The following is a 24,168-nucleotide window of genomic DNA, read 5'->3' as shown; positions in this document are numbered from 1 at the left end:
CCTCAACGTTATTTGACATCTACTTGCATTTTGGATTGTTTTTATTTACTGTGATATTGAATATTTATAGTTTTTTGTACATGCATTTATGATTTTACTTTGGTTTTAAAAAAAGAAAAATAAATAAGAAGATCGTTGCCTAATTAATATTTATGAGTTCGCTTGCGTATGCCGCTATGCATGCTGGGATTTGTAATGTTCCACTGGTTCCACTATAGAGCTGTTGGCGCGTTATTTTGAACTAAGATGGAGTTGATACGCGCTTTGCAGTTATTAAAATTGAGCAGCGTGTCTACAGGTATAGTGGCATTTTTTTGTAAACACCATATAACAGTAACAACCGATCGTATATGTATACGAGTTTTGTATGTAATGATTTAGTAAACCTCGATAAACGCTGAACTGCGACCGATGCTGTCATCCCGAGGGCTTGTTTTGGTTTTGAGCAGTCTTCTGTAATACAGCAGAATGTAGGATGTTTTATGCGAAGCTGTTTATTCTGCAATGCCACTGTTTGTATGTCTACATGATGTTTAACTAGCCTATTATCTGAACCGCTAACGTTAACTTACAGTGATTTGCGTTTTCAGTTTCACTGTATGTATGTATATATATATATATATATATATATATATATATATATATATATATATATATATATATATATATATATATATATACACAAACATACACACACACACAACTATGTACATTTATATTTAATTATACAATTTAATATATCTTTCTAAATAAACAAGTCACTTGATAACTGTGTGCATCTTAAAACCTAATGCAATGTCTGCATTATTTATTGGCATCATTTTCTGTAATGTAACTGTTTTCTGTAATGCGTGTTTCAGCCTGGGTGGATACAGTGTGGGATTTCGAGTTCACCCACACAGACCCTCTTGACCCTGTTATTGAGAAGGAAATAAAGGAAACCCCAGATGTCTTCAAGAAGGTGTACATGCAGCTGCTTCCCTTCTCCAATGAGGATGATGACAACAACACAGAAGTATAAGATTACAAGGCAGTGACTTTTAATTGTAATGTTTATTGGTCAGTATTTGTGCAAACCCCCTCTGGTTTTCCCCTCAGAATGTGTGGGTGGTGTTTGGTGAGAACGGTGTCTCTGCAAAAACTCTGGTGGCTGTCTTGTCTTACTTCATCCTCAGTGCTAAAACCAAAAGTCCCAGTCTTGAACAGAGACTTTGTGGTCTCCAGGCAGCATCTCTGTACTTGTTACTGCTGAAAATACCAGGTCAGATTGCAACTCCTTCACCTAATGCTGAATTTCTCTTGAATATATATCAGATTTCAGGTTGTATACTAATGCAGATGTCTTATCCACAACCCAAACCATTGTATAAATTTAGGCTTAAGGATGGTGATACCGAATGTTATTTTTGGGATTATTCGCTGGAGGTTTTATCATGGTATATGGTATTATCACAATATAGACCTAAGCTTTAACAGGTATAACAACAACAACAACTTTTACTGTATTGTTTTATTGTATATTTATGTTCAGAGTAAATAAATGTTTCAGCCAAATAAATTGCTAAAGCATTATGAAGTACAATCTGCTGGTTAAGTCATGAAGTATTGGTGACGTATGAAATACTTTTACCGGGTCCAAGCCGCAACTCATTTGAATTGAGAAAATATTTGTTTATGACCACTTTTTAGTCATATCACACAGTAAAGTGAATTTTATATCAAATCATGGTGTAAGCAACAGTCTCTGGACTTGCTGCATCAAAGACACCAATATTTTAACAATCTATATAAAAAAATTATCACTTTCTGGCCATCAGATGTTGGGCAGATGTTAGTTACATATATATATATATATATATATATATATATATATATATATATATATATATATATAGTGATCGTGATTTTCAAAAGTATAACATTGCTTGGTAAAAGTTTATTATTATCATTTGTTGAGTCTCCCCATAAAGTTTGATGAACTGCTTCATGTGATGTCACACTTAACTAGCGGATAGATAACACTTTACAAATTCTCATTTTTAAATTGAATTAATAGTATAGTTCATCAAAAAAGTTATTGGATTAAAATCAGTAGTGAGAAAAGTCAGATTTATTACATTTACAAAGTTACTATTTGTAAAGTAATACAACTGAATTTTATTAGTTATTACTTCATTTTAATAAAACGATTATGACTTGCAAAAAGATTATGTCTGCAATTTCTAACTAGTTATTATCCATTAACTAAGAAATTAACATCAGCAGAGAGTAATTAAAGCTTTTGTATTTTTCATTGCGAGTCGAGTTAAATTAACTAATGTTAACTATTAGAGCCTTATTGCACAGTGTTATGTACAATATCCCGATAAATAGTCACAGAATTATTTTCCATTACTTCAGCATGTGTAGGTCAGATTAACATATGAAAATGTTAATGTCTGAACTATTAAGCTAAACAGTTAAATGTCAAAGCATTGAAGTCTGTTATAATTTATTTGTTAAAAAGCACTCTGAAAATAATTGTTAATGGTATTTTAAAGTGTCCACAATATCAATATTGTGCATGTTTATCACAATTTATTGAGTATTGTGATTAATAAAATGCCCTTATAAGTTTATTTTTTATTAATATATAATTTTTTGTTTGTCTTCAGGGAGTGTTGCGAACAAAGTCTACCATCAAATCCTGTTTGATACATGTCTGAACATGCCCCTAAAATGCTGGCCTCAAGAATCTGGCAAGAAACGCAAGAAAGATTCCCTAAAAAGCTCTCAAGGTGACCCCAAAACTGGGAAACGATCCAAACCTCCAAAGAAAGTGTCAGAAGAGGTACAGTGTTTTGATTTAATTTGTGTATGTTACATGTTACCCCCTAAAGACTTCCAACCTTTCTGTAAATTTGACTGTGGTGTCATTGTATATTTTGATGTTTTGTTTCCCAACAGATGGAGATTGATGATGATGAAGAGGATGAAGATGAGGGGATGTTCTTTTCTGCACAGGATTTGCTGAAGCTAAGAGAGGGAATTGTGTTGCTTGTTCGTACACTTCTGAGACTCTTAGAGAGATTTTCACTTCGCGACAAACCTCAGAGTGCCGACAGCTGTGTTCAGGTCAGTAAATTTTGCTTTCGCATACTGGCTTTTTTTCCAGTGAAGGATGAGTTATTGAACTATCCCTTTAAAGAGTTCTCAGGTGATTAAATTACCTTGGCATGTACAACAGAAATATTCATTCTAAATGTTCTGTAAGTTTCTTTGCAAATGTGTCATTGATGTTCCTTTAGTTGTTTTGTATTTTTAGGTTTGATCTTAAAAGTTACAGTGTGAGAGCTAAAGAACCACAACCTAATGTTTTAATTAAAGTTTTTTGGTCCAGACTAAAAAAACGAGAATTGAATATATCATGACAAGTTCTTTGTGTATATTAGTCTTAGCAGAAAATGTTTTTCAGATGTTTTATTATTTTTATTGCTGACATATTACTGTTTTAATTTTTCAGCTTTTCACTGAACTTACAAACTTTGAACCAGTCATTGGAGATTTGTCATTCTCTCAGGAAAGGTAAATGAAAAGATGAGCAAAGGCATTTGTGCTGACATATACTTAAAAGCTATTATTGATATTCTGAATCATCTTTTTGTCCATTATTTTTGTTGAATACATTTTTATATACATTTTACTACAATAATTATTGATTTAGTCCAAAAATAATTTTAAAAACTTTGTTTTTTGCAAACGTCTCCAGAGTAAATGTTTCTGATTTTACATAAAGCATTGTTGCTGACTGAGTTAGTTTTTTTTTCATTCTTCTCTCCTCAAAGGAATGTTGACCAATTACAGAGTCTCCCTGAGCTGTCCTATCATGGACTGGGGTTGCTTTGCTCTACTGTTCATGGTGAAGGCGATGAGGTGGGTAAAGTTACTCCAAAAAGATCTCCATGTTTTGGTTGCATATATATCTTGTATTGCTTGATCATTGTGGCTGCATTTTACAGTGCCGTCGCAGAGTGTTTCGCAAGCTACTTTATGTGATTCTAATGATGAAAACACAAGAGAGGTCCAGGCCAAGTCTTCTTGCTCCATCTCAGGCTGTCTGTGGTGCAAGAGACCAGGCCATTCTTTTCATTAGGTTCGTAACTGCTTAACATTTTTGTTTTGATGGGATTAAGAATTTTTGGGTTTGTTTTTAAATCAGTCAGAATTCATTTCATGTGTGTTACCTCTCTGAATTACATGTGTTCTTTGTTGTAGTCATATTGTTGATGAGCAGAGAGAGGCCACATTGCCACTTTTACGGATTCTTGTGCAACACATTTGTCATCAGGTATATTTATTTTAATGTAATATTTGAATCTAAAAAAAATGCTTTTTTTGTTGTATTAGTTCTGTCATTATTGACTCAACGCTTATGTCATTCTAATTATAAACAGTTTAATAGAATTGACACAAATCTGTTATTGTATAATAAAACTCTATTTAATTTAGAACTTTTTTGTGTGTTTATATTCTATGATTTATAAAACAGCAACAGCCCTTATTTCATTATTGATTAATAAATCACTCATGCAATCACTTCAGTCTCAAATGATATAGCAGGTGAGGAGGAATAATACCAGTTATTGGATATTTTGTGACCAAATATTATTATATGAAATACTAGATTGTAGATTCTTCTAATTTCTCCATTAGTACTGTATATTAAAACTAAATGCAGATATGAAATGACAACACATTTCAAGTTTTGGGGAAGTACACCAAGTCTAATATAAACAAATAGTCATTTTATATAGTTTATTTTATCTCATTTTATCTGTATGTTTTTTTTAGATGGTGGAGAAGTCGGAATATCGAGCCAGTGGATCTCAAGCCGTTGGAAAGCTGATGGCTAAGATGCCATGTCAGGACTACGCAGCCACCATTAAGTGGCTCTATAACTACTCTCGAAACAACAAGGTGAATATTGTGACCTTCACTTTCTACTTAACCTTCCTAATCCCATCAAAGGTTACCGTGTCCACAGATTGTTACATATTTGTCTCTTATGTGTTCCTAATAATGAAATCTTTCCTCTGTTCAGGTGGCATTCAGAATGTTTGCGCTGGATGTTTCCATGGTCCTGCTGGAGCAGACTGAGAGAGATGTGGATGACACTGTGGACCCTGAGCTGGCTGTGTTCCTCTCACATAGGTTCCTGGTGCATAACATTGTATACAATCATCGTAATGACGTCTCCCCCACAGTCAGAGGTCATGCATTGCACTGCCTGGCACAGTGTCTGGAGCTGGGTTCCCAGAATGCCACAAAATGTGTCCATGAGCTCTTTTCCAACAGTATGTATATGACCAAAGCACAGTGACTGTACAGATAAAATAAACAGAGTGTTTGCAGGGACTTAAAAAGTCTTAATCTCTTAAATAAAAAAAAATTAGGCCTTAAAAAGTCTTAAATTCACTTAATATTGTCTTGCAGATCTTAAATATTTTTAAATAGGTCTTAATTTTCCTTATAGTATGCAAAGCTACCCAGTCAATTCAACCCGCATCCAGTCCCCAACAATACATTTTAATAAAACTATTTAAAACTAATAGTATAACAGTCTGTTGTGCATATATTTAGTTTATCAAAGTTTTAATTTGCGTTATGTTGAAAGGGTCTGTTAAAAATGTTAAATGTCTGCTTGTTTTGACACAACATGCTGCTAAACAATAACTAAGTAGAATTAGTTTTTTTGATGGGGCAAGTATTTTTTAAAATTTTTTTTATTGCTGGGCCATAAAAAAGCCTTAGCGTTTAGCCCTAATATAAGTCTGAAATTTCATTCTTGATGGTCTTTAAAAGTCTTCAATTTGACTTGGTGAAACCTGCAAAAAACCCTGTAAAAATGAAAAATACTTCAGTTTTAACATGCAGACTGTTTGAATACTGATAAAGATTATTCTTTTCTCACTAGGTGCTCATACTATGATGGAATCAGACCGCTCTGAGCGTAAGAGTGTATTTTTGTGTTTAAAGTTAAATTACTTAAGGGTATTTTTACAGTCAGGGATGGTTTATATTGTGCTCTACCTTACAGAAACTCTGAAGAGAAGAGAGACTGGTCAAAAAACAGCACTGACTTTCAGAACCATCGAGCTCACAAAACACAAGAGCATGACCACAACCCACAGGAGCGTTATGAATACTTCTTTACAGAGTAAGTTCAACTTAAAAAGGCTTTTTTGTTTAAATGTAAACATTTTCATTCCTGACTCTTTTTTATTGTTAAATTAATTTTAGATGATGAAAGTATGACTCTGTTTAAAAAGCATGTCAGCGATCCAAAAACCAATGCTAGAAAAAGTGCACTGGAGGTAGGAAATATGCTAAACTTGGTGGCATTTCCCTTTTTGCAGTTTAATATTAAAAGCATTATCATTGATTTATTCATTTTTATATTTATACATGTGTTTGATTTGTTTGTTTAGACTGTCATGAGTCTGCTAAAGCATGGAGTGATCGCATGCAGTTTGGAGAATCTGAGTATGCTGTCAGATCGCTGCAGGGATCCTGCTGTCTCAGTGAAGAAGAAAGCCTTGCAGTGCCTTATGGAACTTCTTAATGTGAGCAAAGCCTCCAACCTCATGTTACAATAGTATTACTGCTAATGCTGTACAATAATATAAATGTTATATGAATATAATAGGTTAGCACAGGTCGCTGGTCCGAGCCCCCGCTGGGTCAGTTGGCATTTCTGTGTGGAGGTAACATGTTCTCCCCGTGTTTGCTTAGGTTTCGTCAGGGTGCTCCGGTTTTCCCCACAGTCCAAACACATGCACTATAGGTGAACTGAATAAGCAAAATTGGCTATAGTGGGTGTGAATTAAGAGTCTATAAGTGTTTTCCAGTACTGGGTTGTGACTGGAAGGGCATCCAGTGTGTAAAATATAATTAAGTTGGCGGGTTATTCTGCTGTGGCGACCCCTGATTAATCAAGGGACTAAGCTGAAAAAAAAGAATAAATTAATAAAATGTAAATGTAAATAAAAAATGTTGATTTCTTGTGATTATAACATTTCTTTTAAAAAATGCTTTTTTTATAATCAATTATTTATGTAATGATCACACTAAAATAAACGAATAATATATTGTTTTCTGATCCATTTAAATAATTTTCAGGCTTAAAAAGAATAAAACTTTGAAGGCGCAAAAATGTACTTTAAAACACTATGACCAAAAACTACTAAATATTCCAATACTTGCTTTTTATTTCAATCGCTCTGTACTTCAGTCTCACCACCTTTCATCTAATTAATATTCTCAGGTTAGACAAAGTAAGTTGAGTCTGCCCCAAATTATGAGCTTTACAAATTTCTTACAACTTAGTGAGAAGACTCCTTTGTGGTATGTTTTGCTGGAACTTTATTAGTCTAAGCTTTGGTAGGCAGTATTGGTGATCAAATAAAAAGTGGTTACATTTTATAATACTAAACAACATTTAATAAAATAATCAGTTTCTTAGTCAAAAGTGTAGTCACCTAATGGCTTCTTAGCTTTGAGGGTATTGATGGTCTCAGTATCTGAAATAGAAACATCCTCGTTTAATACTCTTGTTGACATCATCTTCAGTGATGTGGAACACACTTTTATGTGTAATACTCAGCAGTCCAGCATTAAATCCTCCTTTTTATAAGCAGCCATATACAGTAGCTAACAATTAATGTACTTCCCATATAATAAATCCCCTCCCAGAAAACATGAGCTGAGCAAGATAGAATCTGCAGACATTGTTTGCCATTTCACACAGAAGTTTGTAAAAAAAATTAAGTTAAAAAAATTATGCAAAACGATTTTTAGTATGATAACTAAAAACATGAAGTATAAAAATAATAACTTTAACTTTTATTGTTATGTAATTAGAACCACTTGTTTGGTAAACAAAGCAAGTTTCTATTAATATATCGTTCTCAAAGAACAGCTTTACAAACTGTATTGTAAATAAATCATAGAAACAGTTGCATGTTTGGCGTTTACATTTGTTATTCATTCAATCCTATATTCATTCATTTTCCTTTGGCTTAGTCCCTTAATTCATCAAAAGGCGCAGCAGCGGAATGAACCACCAATTTATCAAACACCCATGCGCACTAGTGCACTCAGACACACTCATACTCTACAGCCAATTTAGTTAATCAATTCACCTGTGGTGCATGTCTTTAGACCAGGGGTGCCCAAACTAGGACCTGGAGGGCAGGTGTCCTGTATATTTTTGTTCCAACCTCAATTAAACACACCCGAATCAGCTAATCAAGCTCTTTCTAGGTATACTAAAACTTCCAGGCAGGTGTGTGGATGGAAGTTTGAGCTAAACTGTGCAGGACACCAGCCCTCCAGGACCGAGTAAGGACACCCCTGCTTTAGACAGTGGATGAAACCGAAGCACCCGGAGGAAACCGACACAAACAAGGGGAGAACATGCAAACTTGCAAATCAGCAACATTCTTGCTGTATCAGGCGACAGTGCTAAACACTGAGCCACTGTGTCACCCACATGTTTTTCAATATGAACGAAATTAACATAAATACTGAACAAATATACATTTACCAACAATTACATTAGTAAATAATCAAATAAACATCTGTGGGTTTCTTTGTGTGTAAATTTCATGTGGGCCTAAATCTCAGGAATTCCTTAGAAACAAAACAAAACATACTGAAAGCATTCCTAATTCCAAACAGGTTTCAAAACCAATCAAATAAATAAAAAAGAGGCAGGAGTATTGCAATTTCTTCATATTATACCTCAATAACAATAATTTTTCCATGTATTGTGCTTTCATACTACTATAATGCTGCATCCAGCAGACAGATGCATTTATATCTCTCTATTACGACCAACCAATTAAACTCTTATCAGCATTTAGATGTTTACAACCAAAACCAAATCTAACATCCTATAACCAGCATTGTTTCAATTACTCTGTCCAGGCTCTTCCTGACAATAAAGATGTGCAGGAGGCCTGGCTGAGAGGAGTGCTACCAGCTGTCATGGACTCTGAGAGCTCTGTGCAGGAGAAAGCTCTGGAGTGTATGGATCACGCCATCATCTCTCACATTAAGAGTCACAAGAAAAATCACAATATTAATGTCTCTCAAAAGCTAGCTTGGGACTTACTGGGACTGATGTGTGAAAAGTGTCAAGATCTTAGGTCAGTTACTCATATGCTAATCATCTGCACACCCTTTTTCTGTATTTAACTCTGTCTCTCTTTCTCCTCATCTCTTTCCTCTGTAGCCGGTATTTCAGTAAGGCGTTCAGCGTGTGGGCACCACAGCAAAAGTTCACTCCGGCCTTTGTAAATAATTTGCTGTCTCACACAGAGGGAGAGAGGGCTTCTGCTGCCTGGTTACTGTTAGCTAAAGTTGCCAGCTGCTCTCCTAAACTGAACTACGGCACTGTGCTGGATACCTGGGAGAACATTATCAGGTCAGAAAACGTGGATCAAGAAATGAGTTGTTAAATTCAGTTCAACATTGCAATCACAACCTAAATGTCAAACATAATTTAGGAGTCCCCTATTTTTAATGTGATCAGACAACGCTTTTTATATAGAGTGTCTTAAAAGGAATTATTTTTATTGAATGTGAATTAAATGTGACAGAATTATCAAAAGTAAATGTAAACTCTTTTAGTTGTATGTGTTTTTTTTTATTGTCATAATATTTTTTATTATATAAAAGTGTCATTTATTTAATGTTTGTAAATTTTATCAGTCTTTTCCATAAATGAGCTAGAGAATGTGATATGGCAATAGACCCAAATCTCTCTCTCTCTCTCTCTCTCTCTCTCTCTCTCTCTCTCTCTTAAAATCATTTCTTTTGAAACTTTAGTTATAAAGAATTTGTTGTTTGCTTGTGCATATTTTAGATTTTGACTAATAGAAGCTGCATGTTTGATGCGGTTTTTGCATGAGATTTTGTTCCAAAATATAAATTTGATGATTTCAAGGATTATGTTTTTGTTTCACTTAGGGCGCCGGTTGTTTCAGTAACAATGACCTGCCATATTTTGAGCGTTATGGGTGACATTGCCTTTAATATTAATGATGACACCAAGAGCAGAATAGTAGGTAAGTAAAAAAAAAAATATTATTAGTATTTTATAATTTAAAAGTCAAACTTTTAATCAGTGTTTAATTAAGTTTTTCTTTTAAAAAAAATATTATCTTAATAGGCAACTGACAATAAGGTATCGTGAAAAGATCTTATTGCTGGTGTGTGTAATAAGACAAAACAGATCATTTATTTTCTTTGTTATTTCGATTTTTTGATGTGTCAAAGCAGATGCTTGCATGTTTTATGTCTGTAAAGTTATATCATTATTATCATATGTTATTTGGTCAAAACACAGTACAAACAGCAGTACTGTGAAATGTTATTACAATTAAAAATGACTTTTTTGTTTTAAAATATTTTCACATGTACTTTATTCTTATGCTTACTCTTCATCAGCATTTCCATTACTAGATCTTTCAAATAGTATTTTAAAATGCTGATTTGGTGCTCAAAAAAGTTTTCTTATAAATGTGAACCAAATATATCTTATTTTAAACTATTTACTGGTTGTTTACTGTAGCCACTCTAATTACACTCTCAACACCAACCTGTTAGCAATTTGATTTAATCGAATACATTGCAAAAATGTACATGTTGTCTGTGTAGATGATCTGATGGGCTGGTTAAAGACATTCAGCCTGCCTTCGGAGGTGATCAGCTCCTGTGTGGATGCTCTGGTCAGATTTGGAAGATCGGATGACACTCAGGAAACACTGGTAAGATTTTTTATAACATTTCTTTGTAGCTGTGGTGGGTTAGACAGACACCCCCACTAGCCATCTTGGCTGGTTGATTTAACTTTTTTTTTAATTGCTAGAGCTGCCCCGTCCCTAAAGATTAGAATTTTAGTTTGAGACCGTTTGTCAATATGCATGCAAATGTGCTCTAAGAACCAAAGAGCAGCACGATTGATCAGGCGCACTTTGAGACACAGGCTATCCTTGCTCATTGACGTTGTGAACGAGGCACAGCTGACGGAATGTTTTTCACCTGCTTTCTTTTTCTTGCAGTTATTTTTGTTAAGATGGGTTAATTTTCATCCTTTACAATGACATTGCTTTAATAGGAGATCAACTCTCCATTTATATATAGTTACCTGATGATCTGGGATCTTTAGCCTGGACAAACTACTGTGTATAGTTTTAGATAAATGAGAATAATTTTTTTTAAATGTCATTTGTTTTTTAAGAACATTTTTGTTAAATAAAAAGTGAATGTATACAGCTATATTTAGCTTATTTTGAGACAGTTTTTTTTTGTTTGTGGCAAGGAAATAATTTGTTTGGTGTGGCCAGAGAAAAAATGGTAAATCCTTAGTGTTGAGCCCTAAAAAGTCATGTGAAATAAAGTACAAGTAGTACGTTTAAAAGTTTAGTACGTTTAGTAAAAATAGTAACCTTAGTGGATGGTGATAAAAAAAAGTTATTATCGAGCCCTGCTTATTAGGTGTTTTTTTATTTTTGTATTAATACTGTAATATATTCTTTGTGTGTGTGTGTGTGTGTGTGTGTGTGTGTGTGTGTGTGTTTCAGAGGTTCATGGATCGTTTCTGTGGAGAGCTGGTCGCTGTATGTGAGAAATATCTGTCTAGTGTCCTTCTGCAGGAGAAGGGAACTGAGAACATCAACGAAGACCTGCTGGTATTACAGCTATATAAAATTGAATAAATCTTTATCATCATTGTTAATGCTCACATATTAATACACATAGTTTTAAACAACAAAACAACATTTACAGTTCTCTAAGATGCTCAAAAACATGATTCTATGCCAATAGAATTTAAATAGGAAGACACAATATAAACAGTATTGCAGCAAGAGTATAGTGCTATTGGCATGCTATTGAGATGCAAGAGGCAGTGCCTTGAAAAAGCAACAGTACTGCACGTCTATGTGAATGATAAATGCAGTCTGAGAATACCCATAAGCTCTAGAGCAATGTACAGTAACACAGTGTAGTAATAATAGCACCTAAAAGGTAATTCAAGCTTTATTTTGGCCTATTTAAAATGTTAACAAAGTTTTTTTGCAACAAAAACAATCATAATTTAGTGTTAGATATGTTTCTAATACTTTTTTTATTAGCAGGGTTATCACGGCTCCTTGAAATCTTTGAATATATGTGAATTTGAAAAAAAGGCCTGTAAAGTTTTGGAAATTAAAATTGCATAGTTACAGGCCATTAAAAAATATTTTGTATTCTACAAATTTTCAAAGTTTTCGGAAAAAGTTCTATATTATTCCCATATTATTTTGCTAACACATTGTGGCCTGTGCATACTAGTTTTTCTGATTTCCATTAGTTATGCACATTTACACATTATGTTTATTGTTTCCCACTTGATGTACTTTGTGGTCTTTGGCCATGACTTTTATGTGGCTATGAAACTTGTGAAATGAAAATGTTAATGTTGCTTTGTTTTGACAAATGGTATTTTTGAATTGGTTAGGGATTTTGTGGGTAACATTTTATTGTAAATCACAATTCATGCTAGTAACAAACCATTAACTAAGACTTATCTCAATAAACTGATAATTAGCTGCTTATTAATAGTAAGGTAGTAGTTTGGTTTACATTGTGGGTAGAATTAGGGATGTAAAATAAGATCATACTTTATAGCTACTAATATACAGTTAATATCTTAATAAAAGGCAGGTACTGTAATAAGCGTTATTAATAAGCAGATTGAAGCATGTATTTAATTATAAGACACTTTTTTTTATGCAATTAATGCTATACAATTAACACACCGATTATACAATTAATGCTCAGAATGCTCCATCTAGTTTCTGAACTTTAGATTGCCTGCATTAAGCTCAATTGCTGTCAAATATGCATTAAAGAGATCTAATAAATATTTAATTATTAATCTTTTATCCATTTATCTTATCTGTGTCAGGTCAAACATCTTTATACACTTGGCGTCGCTTCTCTCCATTGCCCTTCAAAAGTGGGGAAGAGAATTTTCCTTCTGGTTCAGTCTATTCTAACACCCTTAGAGCATCCAGGTGAGTCAATTCAACTTTTTACTGCTTCTGGATCTGTGCTTGTTAAATTAAGGTTCCTGGATTGATCATTTAAAAATTCTGTCTTATGGTTTTTTTTATCTCTTCTTCCAGTTTCTGCTGAAGGAGATGGCCTGCCCGCTAGTCAGCCTCTATCTCAGTTCAAACCCACTTCCATGCCGACAGTGGTCAGGGCACATGCTGTCATCACATTAGGTGTGAACTTTTATAAAAAACAAATTTTTTAAGAAAACACACATAATTCTTCAATGTGACAGCGGATGTTTCGAGTTTGATCTGACACTTTTTGTCTCTCATAGGAAAACTGTGTCTGCAGCATGAGGATCTGATGATGAAGTATCTCCCTGTGTTTGCCCGTGAGCTGGAAGTGGGCACAGAGCTGGCCGTGCGCAGTAATGTGGTGGTGGTGATGTGTGATCTTTGCGTTCGCTACACCAATACAGTGACTCGGTACATCCCAAACATCTCAGCCTGTCTGAGAGATGAAGAGCCCATCGTCCGAGAGCAGACTCTTATAATGCTCACCAACTTACTGCAGGTACACATGAAAACCTGTCATCATGTAAGCTTTTTTTTTTCAAATTCTTTCAGGGTTCCCACGACAGATGGAATTTTAAAAAGGTCTATTCCAGACATTGATAGGACATTTTTAGAAATTTTTGTCGCTTTAAATTTTAGATTTATCCATATTTATATCTTTAATTATATATCTTTAGCTATCTACAGTATATACATGGGATTTTAAAGGGTCCATTGCAGACATTGAAAAAGAATAAAAATATTTTTTGTCTTTTTAAATTTTAGTTTCCATATATCTCTATCGACTGACAGACCCTACATACATACACCTTTTTGTTGTTGTTATACACCTACCCTTTCCTACCATACCTACATGCATACACCTTTTTCCTTTTTTTGATGTTATACACCTACTCTACTATACTATATGTACTGTACATACATATACCTTTTGTTATTGTTATACTTCTATTGTTATTGTTAGGCTATTTTCAGCTCCATTTTGTTAATTTCACTCTCATAAAACTGACTTTACCTGTTAACTAAGCCAAAAATGTCAGGATAATGTAAGGCCCCGTTTACACTAATACATTTAAGTTTTAAAATGCATGAGTTTTGCTACGGTTACTCCTGTCCACACTACCCTAGAGTTAGAGGCCGTTTAGGTTTTAAAACGCTGCTACTCCGTGTCAGTGTGAATGGTGGAAACGGAGACATCTGAAAACAGGTGTGGCTGCAGACATTTGGCTATCTGATTGGGGCTTTTCCCTCAATATTAAGTGCGCAAAGTTCGGTCTTGCATCCTGTCTTTGTAAGTTCAAACAAACACTATGCACTTTGCAGCCGCACTAACACTATGTACTTCAGTTTGTGTTTTTTTTCCAAAGTTTTTGGTAAATTATTTTTCATTGTTTTCCTAGTGGCTGTTAAAGTCATGCAAAATTCAATTCAAGCTAAACCATTTTAATGTTGTGTTTTTTATTTTAACATATTATTTTAATATTACATTATCAATGTATATTGACAACATCAGCCTGTTTTTAAGTTCACTAGAAGTCATAGAGCTTAAGCTTTTTAGTCAGTGAAAGTCAGGGAATTTGATAATTGGCTAAAAAAAAACACTGGAGACCCTAATAGTTAAATTACTTGCTTTATGATGTTTATTCTTCAACAGGAGGAGTATGTAAAGTGGAAAGGTCCATTGTTTTTCCGTTTCGCTGTTGTTCTTGTGGACCCAGATCCTGCAATTGCAGAGTAAGAAATATGGGCTAACAAAGAAGCTTATTATAGTGTGGTTTATTTTGACATTTAACCTGGTGTTTTAATGTGATCGCTTTTGTCTTTATTGTTTAGTCTCTGCGAGTACTGCCTGGTGGACCTCCTGCTTAAGAAGAGTCCTCTCATGTTTTCCCAGCATTTCATCGAGTGCATTTTCCACTTCAACTCCTATGAGAAACACAAGAAATATAATAAGTTCACTCAAACTGAGAGGTATGCATCAATTGAATGTCAGTACTTTGGATTTTTCCAGTGGTATTCAATGAGTTCTGAAAATGTGTGTTTTCTGTCAGAGAGAAAAGCAGGTTTTCACTGAAAGGAGCGCAGAATCAAGGCAGACGTTTCCGGATTTACAGATTCCTGTTGAAAAACTTTACTGATGAGCAACGCTTCAATATCACAAGCAAAATCTGCCAGGACGTCCTTGGTGAGATTTGTTGAGATTGTTTAAATTAATATGTAGCACATTTTAATAGGGTTGTACAATTAATCAATACTAAATTTTAATTTCGATTTTGGCTTACAATTATGAAAAAACATTAATCGAGATAAAAAGTTTATTGCATCATATCTCACCCCCTTTCTAGCAGTCTGAATTCGTAATAAAAGTTGATAAATCAATTTACTGAAATATAAGAAGACCCTTCAAGTATTAACGTCTTAAATGCTATTTTATAAGGTATTACAATCTTTGATTATACTATGTATAATTATATGCTAAATTTTTAATCAAATCAGCAAATATTGGAATGCTGTGTAGACTGTGAAATTGATAAACAAGTGCTAGATTTGATGTCAAGCTGGTAACCAAGAAAACATTCTTATTCCTGCTGTCCCATAGGCGCCACCTGCTGGAAGAGATTGAATTAGTATTTTTATTCAGCATGTCTACTGTTTTAGTGTAGTGCAGGTACATTTTACTTGATATTTTTAATATTTTAAATCTATGTTGAATCTTTGTGTGGATCATGGTGAAAGTGTAATTGTCGCCTCTAATTGTAAATCACTTTGGGTAGTTCGGCAGATTATTATTCTTTGACACATACTTGTATTTTATTCTGTCTAGTTTAATCTAAAACATTCAGAAATCGTTATTGGAGCTGGCCAATATTTGCTTTTTGTACAATAAGCATTTAGTAAATAAACAAGCTAAAATGTCCCCAGTGTTATCTGTTTTAATCTAAAAAGTGATGTGAGGTCTTAAAGTTTTTAGAAACAGTCTTTAAAAGCTCTTAAAAGGTATTAAATTTAACTCTATGATCACTGCATATAGCCTGACATCAAAACAGCTCATCAGAAGTAAACCACATTAAAGAAAACTGCTTGAAAAAAGTATGAGACCACCTTGATTTGCATGAATTTTAGCATATTAATTTCTAGCAGATGACATTTGCTAAATTATAGTATTATCAATGTTTAAAATGGATCAAAGTATCATTTTTGTGTTATTAATAAATATTGATATTGTATGTTGTAAAAATATTGGTATTGTTAAGTACACATTTTGCTCTTTGGACAACTATGATGTCTACTGTGCTAAATCCATATATCCAGCAAAAGATTAGATCACTGTTTTGTTACATAGATGTGACACATATAGATGTATTTCTCCTCCAGCAAGCTTTGTGGACTCTGAGCTGCCTCTGGACTCTGAGGGCTCCGAGTTGCTTGCAGATACATTTGACATCCTGTCCCTAAAAGAGATGAAACTGACAGCCATGAGTGGCCCAGCAGCTGGAGAAGAGGCTCAGGAGGATGAGATGGCCCTGGCTAAAGCGGTCTTACAGGTGGCTCAGAAAAAGCTGGTCTCACAGGTGAGAGAAAGAGAGCATACTGAAGGTGCATTAAAGAAGTGGTTGTCAGACTTTTGTTTAACTTGCTTGCGATTTTTATCTACAGGTTCAAAAGAGGAACTTTGTTGAGAATGTTATTCCTATTATCATCAGTCTGAAGAACATGCTGGAAGAGCAACACTCACCTGTCCTGAAACACCTTATGGCTTATTTGCAGGTGAGAAGTCATGATATAATGTAAAAGAATGTGGTTAAATACAGATTAGACCAATGTCTTTGGCCTTTGTATTTTATCTTTGAACTGTCTGGTTACATTTTCTTTAACATTATTAATAATGTCTATAAACAAATGTCAAAAGTTCTGTTACAATTAGTCGTTAGTGAATTAGTGATTATTGAAATTTAAACAACTCTGTTGCCCTGTTTATTTAAACAGTTTTGTCAAAATTGTAAAAAAAAATTGTAGTCTTATGAACCTATTCACATTTTAAACAATTCTAGAAATAAAAATGCATCTTTAATGGTTAACAGAGCAACAAAAATAGCATTGTCAATTTTTTTAACTCACCAGTTTGTTGTTGGAAATAGTGCCTAGAGTTGAATAGTTTTACCATTATTGAATCCATTTGGCTGACCTATCAGAATGCTGATGGTGTAGTCATCATTTATGATACACTAAGCTAAGCTAAAAATTATTCTTCAGGTGCAGAATTTTTTCTTTGAAGCTATGTATTAAATTATTTCTAAAGTTCTAAATTGTGATTGCCAATCATGTTTTTTTCTCAACAATGCAATTTTGACATGTAACTGATTCAGGTGCAACTGCAGATAACATTATTCAAAATATTTTTACATTGTCTAGAAAATACAATAGTTTTTTTTACCATATTTTTTTACCATTACCGTTTTTCATTTCAGATACCAAACAGTCCGTGTTGCCTCTAAATAAAATGTCATTTAAATAGACGTAAGCTTGTCATTTGTGTTCTGTGTGTTGCAGGTCACCATGCAGGACTATCGTTCAGAAGTGAAGGAGCTGTTTGCTGCTGATGAGCAGTTGGCTGCTGAGGTGGAGTATAACCTGAAGCAGTTTGAAAAGCAAAAACAACAACAAGAGCAACTGCAGATGGAGAACCAACTGGCCAACTTTACAATGTCGCCCAGACAAAATGTAAGTCAAACGCAGGAACCGTGTAAACTCTGACATCAAGTCTTTGCTACTGATTTTTGACTTGTTTTTTTTTTCTTTTGCCTTAATTTTTAGGAAAATGCTGTGGCTTCTCCTGCCCAGGCAGCAAATGGTGGCAGGCAGACACCAAAGGGAGGTTTTGGCACCCCTCTAAATCGTCATGCTAATAAAGGACCTGGACAAACCCCTAAATCTGCTGATCCTCTGAGGTAGGACTGAGCCACAATACAGTTCAACAGATATTCAGTTTTTTTAATCGGACACCACCAAAATGAACACTTTTCCTGTTCAGAGTGAATATTTAAGTCCCAATTACAATTATGCTTTTTTCAGGCGCCGTACTTATGCAGGAATTGTTACTCCAGTCAGGAGCCATTTATCCCCTACAGTGTTTTCAACAGGTAAACTAAATAATAGCCTTTTTTGTTATCAGCGGGTTTTTTTTTTTTTTTTTCTGGTGTAATTTATGTAACTTCTGTTGTACAACTGAGATTGAATTTTAATCGGTTTTATTCTAATCAATGTATTATTCCTTCTTTTTTTAATCAATTAAAAGTTATTTAAAAACGGACATGCCACAGGATATGTAAGGAAGTATACTGTCTGATGCCACATCATTTAAAGGGATAGTACACCCAAAATTTAAAGTTTCCTCATGAGTCACTCACACTGAAGTAGTTCTGAACTTTTGTGCATTTCTTTCTTCTGTTGGACACAAAAAGCTATTCTTAAGCAACCATTGACAGGTGGAAAACATGCTATTTTTTCCCTGTTTATTCCTCAGAATATCTTCCTTTTTGTTCAACAGAAGAAAAAAACTAATACATAAATTTAAATGTGTTAAGAATAGATTACATGAAATTTATTCCAGTACTTAGCCTGTTCATGCAGACATTATGGGCCCTATCATACACCCTGCGCAATAAGGTGCAAGATTGCTATTTTCAGACAACGCAACATTAATTTTCCTGTCTTCCACCAAAAAGTTTAAATAGCAAATCCATTACAATTTCCTTTCAATAAACAAGATCCACTCCTCAATCCCCCCCCCAAAAAAAAACACCCATCCCACCCCCCAGCGGTGCCAAAGTACATGCCATCCCACAATAGCATTGCTATTGTACATATAGACATCCATCCATATAGCCATACACTAACAAAAGTAAATACATATTCAAACAAACTATCAGAGATTTAGAGATTCAAAGTTGTTGCACAATGTCTACATTTGCGCCACTTTGTGTTAACAATGAGTTTATAGACTCATGGGTGTTGTGGTCTAGAAAAGAGGTGTGTTAAGATGCATTGTTGGCGCGTTGCTATTTTGAGGAACTAAAATAGACCGCATAATAGACCAGCTAAGAGCAGGTCTAAAGTTCAGCAGAGTGCGTTAGTTGTGCGCCTCGCTTACACATTGCTTAAAACACGCAGAATGTACAGCAATACACAAATATCATTACAAGTGAAAAAGAATTAAAGGAATAAAATATTTAAAAAGTTATTACTTTCTACATAAACATAAAAACACTGCATCCATGCCTTCTTCACCTTGGGGGCTTTTTAAAATTTTATTCATGACAATTTGCTTTTGTATAATGTTATTATTATTTGTAGTATTATTTAATATATGAATATTTATCTATTTTTTTATTAAAAACAAGCTTGGATTTGTCCACTTGTCAGGTTTTGGACCATATGGGGCATAGCACGCGTCTATGGATATAACTCAGTTTTTTGACCACACTTCGTTATTATTGCTCATTTATACGTTTGCTGGAAATTAGAACTGAATTTAGAAATAGTTTTGAAACAAATCTTTGTGCTTAACAAACTAAATTAATTATGTAGGCTTATGAATGTCTTCAGTGAGTGTGTCCAACATGTTTCCTTATCCATGAAATAGAGTAATTGAAAGTGGATGTAAAGGCCAGATGGAGGAGGCTGGTTCTTTATCCTTGTGCTGGCGATGCTCTGTTTAACGGTTTTCTCTCTAGTGAAATGTTCAGTGTTTACACTTACAAAAGTCTGCCATGTAAATAGCAAATGCACCATGGCACAACACAGCTGACTCTTGATGGAAGGCAACGGGAGATGAGACTCTGATTGGTTATTCTTAAAACACACCTATAACTCACTGAGAAAATAAGCTCAATCTTGTTAGACCATGCGCTGCGGCGCAAGTCATACTTTTCTGTCCTTAAAATAGCAAAAGTGGATTCGGACACACCCTTAATGCTTTTGCGCCTTGCGTTTTAGACTTTGCGCATAGATAGTTAAAATAGAGCCATATGAGTTAGATAATTAAATAGAAAAATCTGATTCATGCACTAGGCTTTTTTTCGCAATTCCAGTTTCGATTTGAGCATGACATTTAAAATTAAAAAATACATGTAATTTCTTTGTAAACAAATAATTACAGGGGAGGGGTACTTTTTAAATTTCTGAAGTTGAATTCTTAATTTGATATCAAAATGATAATCTCATTTATTTTCCATAATTTTTTTTTATCTTTTAGCTTCTCAATATTAGCATTTAGCTGATGATCAGAACAGAGTACTAGATGACAATCTAGTACACCAATGAACTATTAGTAGTATTAGCAACAATACATTTACACATTCTTTGTGTCTGTTTATTCAAAGTGGTCTCATGCATAAAGCAAGAACCCTAAAAACAAAAGACACTAACTTAGGGGTGCACAATTATTAAATGATTTTTACAGTGGGCATGAAACAGAAGTTGCTGAAAGTTTTAATTCAGCATGTTGATGTAGCTGAAACAGAATATTCAATAGGGGGTGGGGGTTTTTTTTAAGCATCATTTTCTCATAGCAAACTAACAGTTATAGAGCTGTGGCTAAGGGTAATAATAATCTGTTGCTATGGAAGCTGGAACTCCAAAGCCAGACTCTGGTCAGACTCTAAATTGAAGATTACCAAAACGGGGAAAAGCTTGCACAGATTAATAATTCCTTTTAAGAATAACAATGTGAGCTAGCAAAATAAACATGAATTTTGATTTCACTCGGACTTTAACCATAATAGGTCAAAAATACAATCATGATTTAAAATTTTAGGCTGTCTGAGTTTTTTCAGGTTCTTCTTGCCATCCAGGCAAAAGAAAATGTGCATATGAAACCATTGTCAGCAGTATATCAAATACATTTGCTTTTTGTTCAGTAAAGAATATTATCATTATTGTAGTTGGAATGAGTTTTAAATATTTCTTTATCTCTAACAGGACGAGGAAAGCAGGTTGGCAGAGCCATTAGTACTCCGCAAGGTAAGTTGACCGAGGAAAATGGTTTTACTTTTTACTGGACTGCTTTTCTCCTGTCTCAGGTTATCTGTGAGGTCTTAAAAATTCTTACATTTACAAAACAATATTTTAGGCCTTAAAAAGTCTTTATTTTACTAAAATAATGTGTTGTAGGTCTTAAATAACTTTAAACAGGTCTTTAATTTCCTCTCTCAATGTAAAGCTACCCAATCGTCCGAGATCCATCCAATCATAAACAATCCATCTCAATAAATCTTCTATTTTTATATGTTTAATTAAAAGAAATAAGGCAAATCCTCCAAATTAAAATCAAATTAAACTAAAAACAGTTACACGATTACTCATGATAATAACAGACCAACATTTCCCTTTACATCATAAGTCTCAAACTTGATTCCTGGAGGGCCGCAGCTCTGCATAGTTTTGCTTCAACCCAAATCAAACACTGCTGATGCCACTAATCAAGGTGTTCAAGACTCATTTGAACACCTCGATTAATTGGATCAGCTGTGTACATGTTGTTATTATTATTGTTTCTCATGATTTGCATTTGTTTCTGTGAGGGTTGGCTTTAGAGGTAGAATTAGGCCATAGACAGTATCATTAATCTTATATTAAAAAACAGTGCAAGTGCTTTTGTGTGTGTGTGCGTGCTTGTCTATGTGTGAGATGTATCGCACTCTACTGTTTTACAACTTGGGAGAAATGCAGTTGTTTTTGTCATCTTAAAAAGATGTGTGCTTGTAAAAACCCTCAGGGTGTGATTTTATTTAAGAAGTTTAAAAAATATATTTTATTTAACTATTTTTTCTGATTCTTAAAGCGAGCATCAATGAAGTGACTTTTGGAGAGCAGGTCAGCGCCATCTGCAATGATTCTAGAAGAGGTATGTTTATGCAAATTTTTAGTCGCATTTAATCTGTCAGATTCAGGGTCCAAAATCTTATTCACTGTACTGTAACCTGTGGTTTCCATGTGTATTGACAATTCAGATTTGAATTCATCAACTTTAGCAAGTACAGTATAAAGCCTGATATGTGCTTAATATTCAAATGTCTTAGGTCACATGTTATGTTTTAATTTAATTACTTGTCTGTAAGTTAAAACAAAGTGTATATTGGTTTCTAGCTTTGTTTTAATATATACTGCCACACTATTTACCAAATTGTTAAAATCTTTGTTTATTTTCAGTCAGCAAAGGTGAGGAAGAAGAGAATGTTCTGCATCTCATGTCTCCAGAGCAAAAGTATGTATATACACTTTACTATACATTCAGAATAAAGCTGAACTTCTAGAGTTTTGTTTATTTAAACAACAAAACATCAGATGAAGCAAGGTATTGCATTGGTTAACGTTTAATTTGCTTATTCTGTTTTAGAAAACCGGTGCCTAGGCAGTGGAATGTTGAATCCCCTCTGGTACAAAAACAGAGAGCCAAGAAACGCCTGTAATACATGTTTTTTGTTTTGTTTTGTTTTTGTGCACATTAATTATGCATTTCTATTCACTGCTCTGTCTATTTCACAGTCCTCTTGATAACTCTACTTTTTACAGTTTCATCAACTTGCTTTATTTGTAAAATGATTACTATTAAATCCTTTTGATACTTGTATCGTGTATTTCTTGCCTGGTTGTTTAATAGCAATTCTTGTTTTAAAGTGCCTGTATATTTCTGAAAGAAAATGATATTTAGGCCATATGAATTACACACTGACACAATATTCTGTTTTTCAGAATGATGTCTTTGTAAAACGTAAAACTGTTATATATATATATATATATATATATATATATATATATATATATATATATATATATATATATATATATATATATATATATAAAATTTTTTTTTTTTTATAAAGCAAATTATTTAAATGTTGGTGAATATGTAAGGGACAAGTATTGCAGTAGTAAACATGGCCTAGTCAACAGGCTTTGTCTGTGTACACAATCATCTGAAATAATCTTAAAATGAATTTACTGTATGTTGTGTTTGTTTAATTACTATCCAGTTGTATATATCTTCATATTAAAGGAATTCAGTTTTCTTCCAAAAATGAAAATTACCCCATAATTTACCTCTTGCCAACCTCTGTGTATGTAACTTATTCAGATGAACACGGAGCAGTTTTTAAATTTTAATCGAGCTCCTCCATGCTGTATAATAGTTTATCAATGGTTAAGTTTATAAAATGGAAGCTTGTTAGTAACTGAAACAAGGCCATCAAAAAATCTTAAGATATTTAAATGAAACTTGTGAAAAAAACGTAATAAAAATATTTGGTTTCAATTGGTTAGTTTTGTCAAATTATACTTTTTGGCACTAATAATGTGCATAAATACACTTGGCGTAGTTATCTGCATCTTTCCACATGTACAGAATGACTGGGGTTCCTCTTTCTGCCATATGAGGGCGACAGACGATTTTGGTGCCTCCATTCATCCATCCGTTATATTTATTTAACAGAGATATATGTAAAATTTAAAGGTCTGCCTTTTTTTCATCGTGGTTTTACTTAGATCCTTCAGTGTGATAGATGGACAGATACATTGAAGACCGCTTGAAAAATCTTTAAAAAAACTGGGTTCATGATTTATAGTTTCAAAGATGACGTTAATTTTTTTTAAATAATTATTATGTATTTTTAGATTTATATGTAGAAATATCAGTAATATTTTGTGTTTCACTGTTCGGTGGAATAATCCAACAAAAGATTATTATTTTGAATAAACGTAATTTTCTACAAAAATTCTTTCATTTTCAATGTTTTCTTCTTTTTTTTTTTACTCAGAACCCAGAACATTTTACTCAAACCCATATATTTTTAAACAAAATTAAATTTGACGAGGATTTCGCAAGATCAAAGGGTTGACTTTTATTACCATTATTTAATTGTAATTATTTTTTCATTCATTTTGTTTTCGGCTAAGCCCAATTATTAACCAGCATGATTAATCAGAATGGAATAAACGGCCAACTTTAGCT

At 33.7% G+C, this 24,168-nt stretch overlaps 1 protein-coding gene across 2 annotated transcripts; it reads left to right on the top strand.

Annotated features, from left to right (window-relative positions):
* Positions 1–205: 205 nt before the first annotated feature.
* Positions 206–22,791, top strand: ncapd3 (non-SMC condensin II complex, subunit D3). 2 transcript variants are annotated; one of them, NM_200330.1, is given in 35 exon segments: positions 206–298; positions 861–1,015; positions 1,099–1,261; positions 2,655–2,830; positions 2,947–3,114; positions 3,503–3,564; positions 3,825–3,912; positions 3,999–4,132; positions 4,255–4,327; positions 4,831–4,956; positions 5,081–5,333; positions 5,954–5,989; positions 6,077–6,196; positions 6,280–6,353; positions 6,468–6,602; positions 8,968–9,188; positions 9,275–9,466; positions 10,012–10,109; positions 10,702–10,811; positions 11,628–11,735; positions 12,995–13,103; positions 13,215–13,316; positions 13,421–13,659; positions 14,815–14,894; positions 14,994–15,131; positions 15,212–15,345; positions 16,536–16,732; positions 16,818–16,928; positions 17,712–17,882; positions 17,976–18,109; positions 18,234–18,301; positions 21,141–21,182; positions 22,003–22,065; positions 22,371–22,425; positions 22,558–22,791. In NM_200330.1, coding segments are annotated over 35 exon segments (4,260 nt in total). In that variant the 5' UTR covers positions 206–246; the 3' UTR covers positions 22,631–22,791.
* The last annotated feature ends 1,377 nt before the right edge of the window (positions 22,792–24,168 follow it).

The sequence above is a fragment of the Danio rerio genome, chromosome 1 (genome assembly GCF_049306965.1).
Source record: "Danio rerio strain Tuebingen ecotype United States chromosome 1, GRCz12tu, whole genome shotgun sequence".
NCBI lineage: Eukaryota > Metazoa > Chordata > Actinopteri > Cypriniformes > Danionidae > Danio > Danio rerio.
The sequence above is the reverse complement of the archived record's forward strand: the minus strand, read 5'-3'. Positions and strand labels throughout refer to the sequence as shown.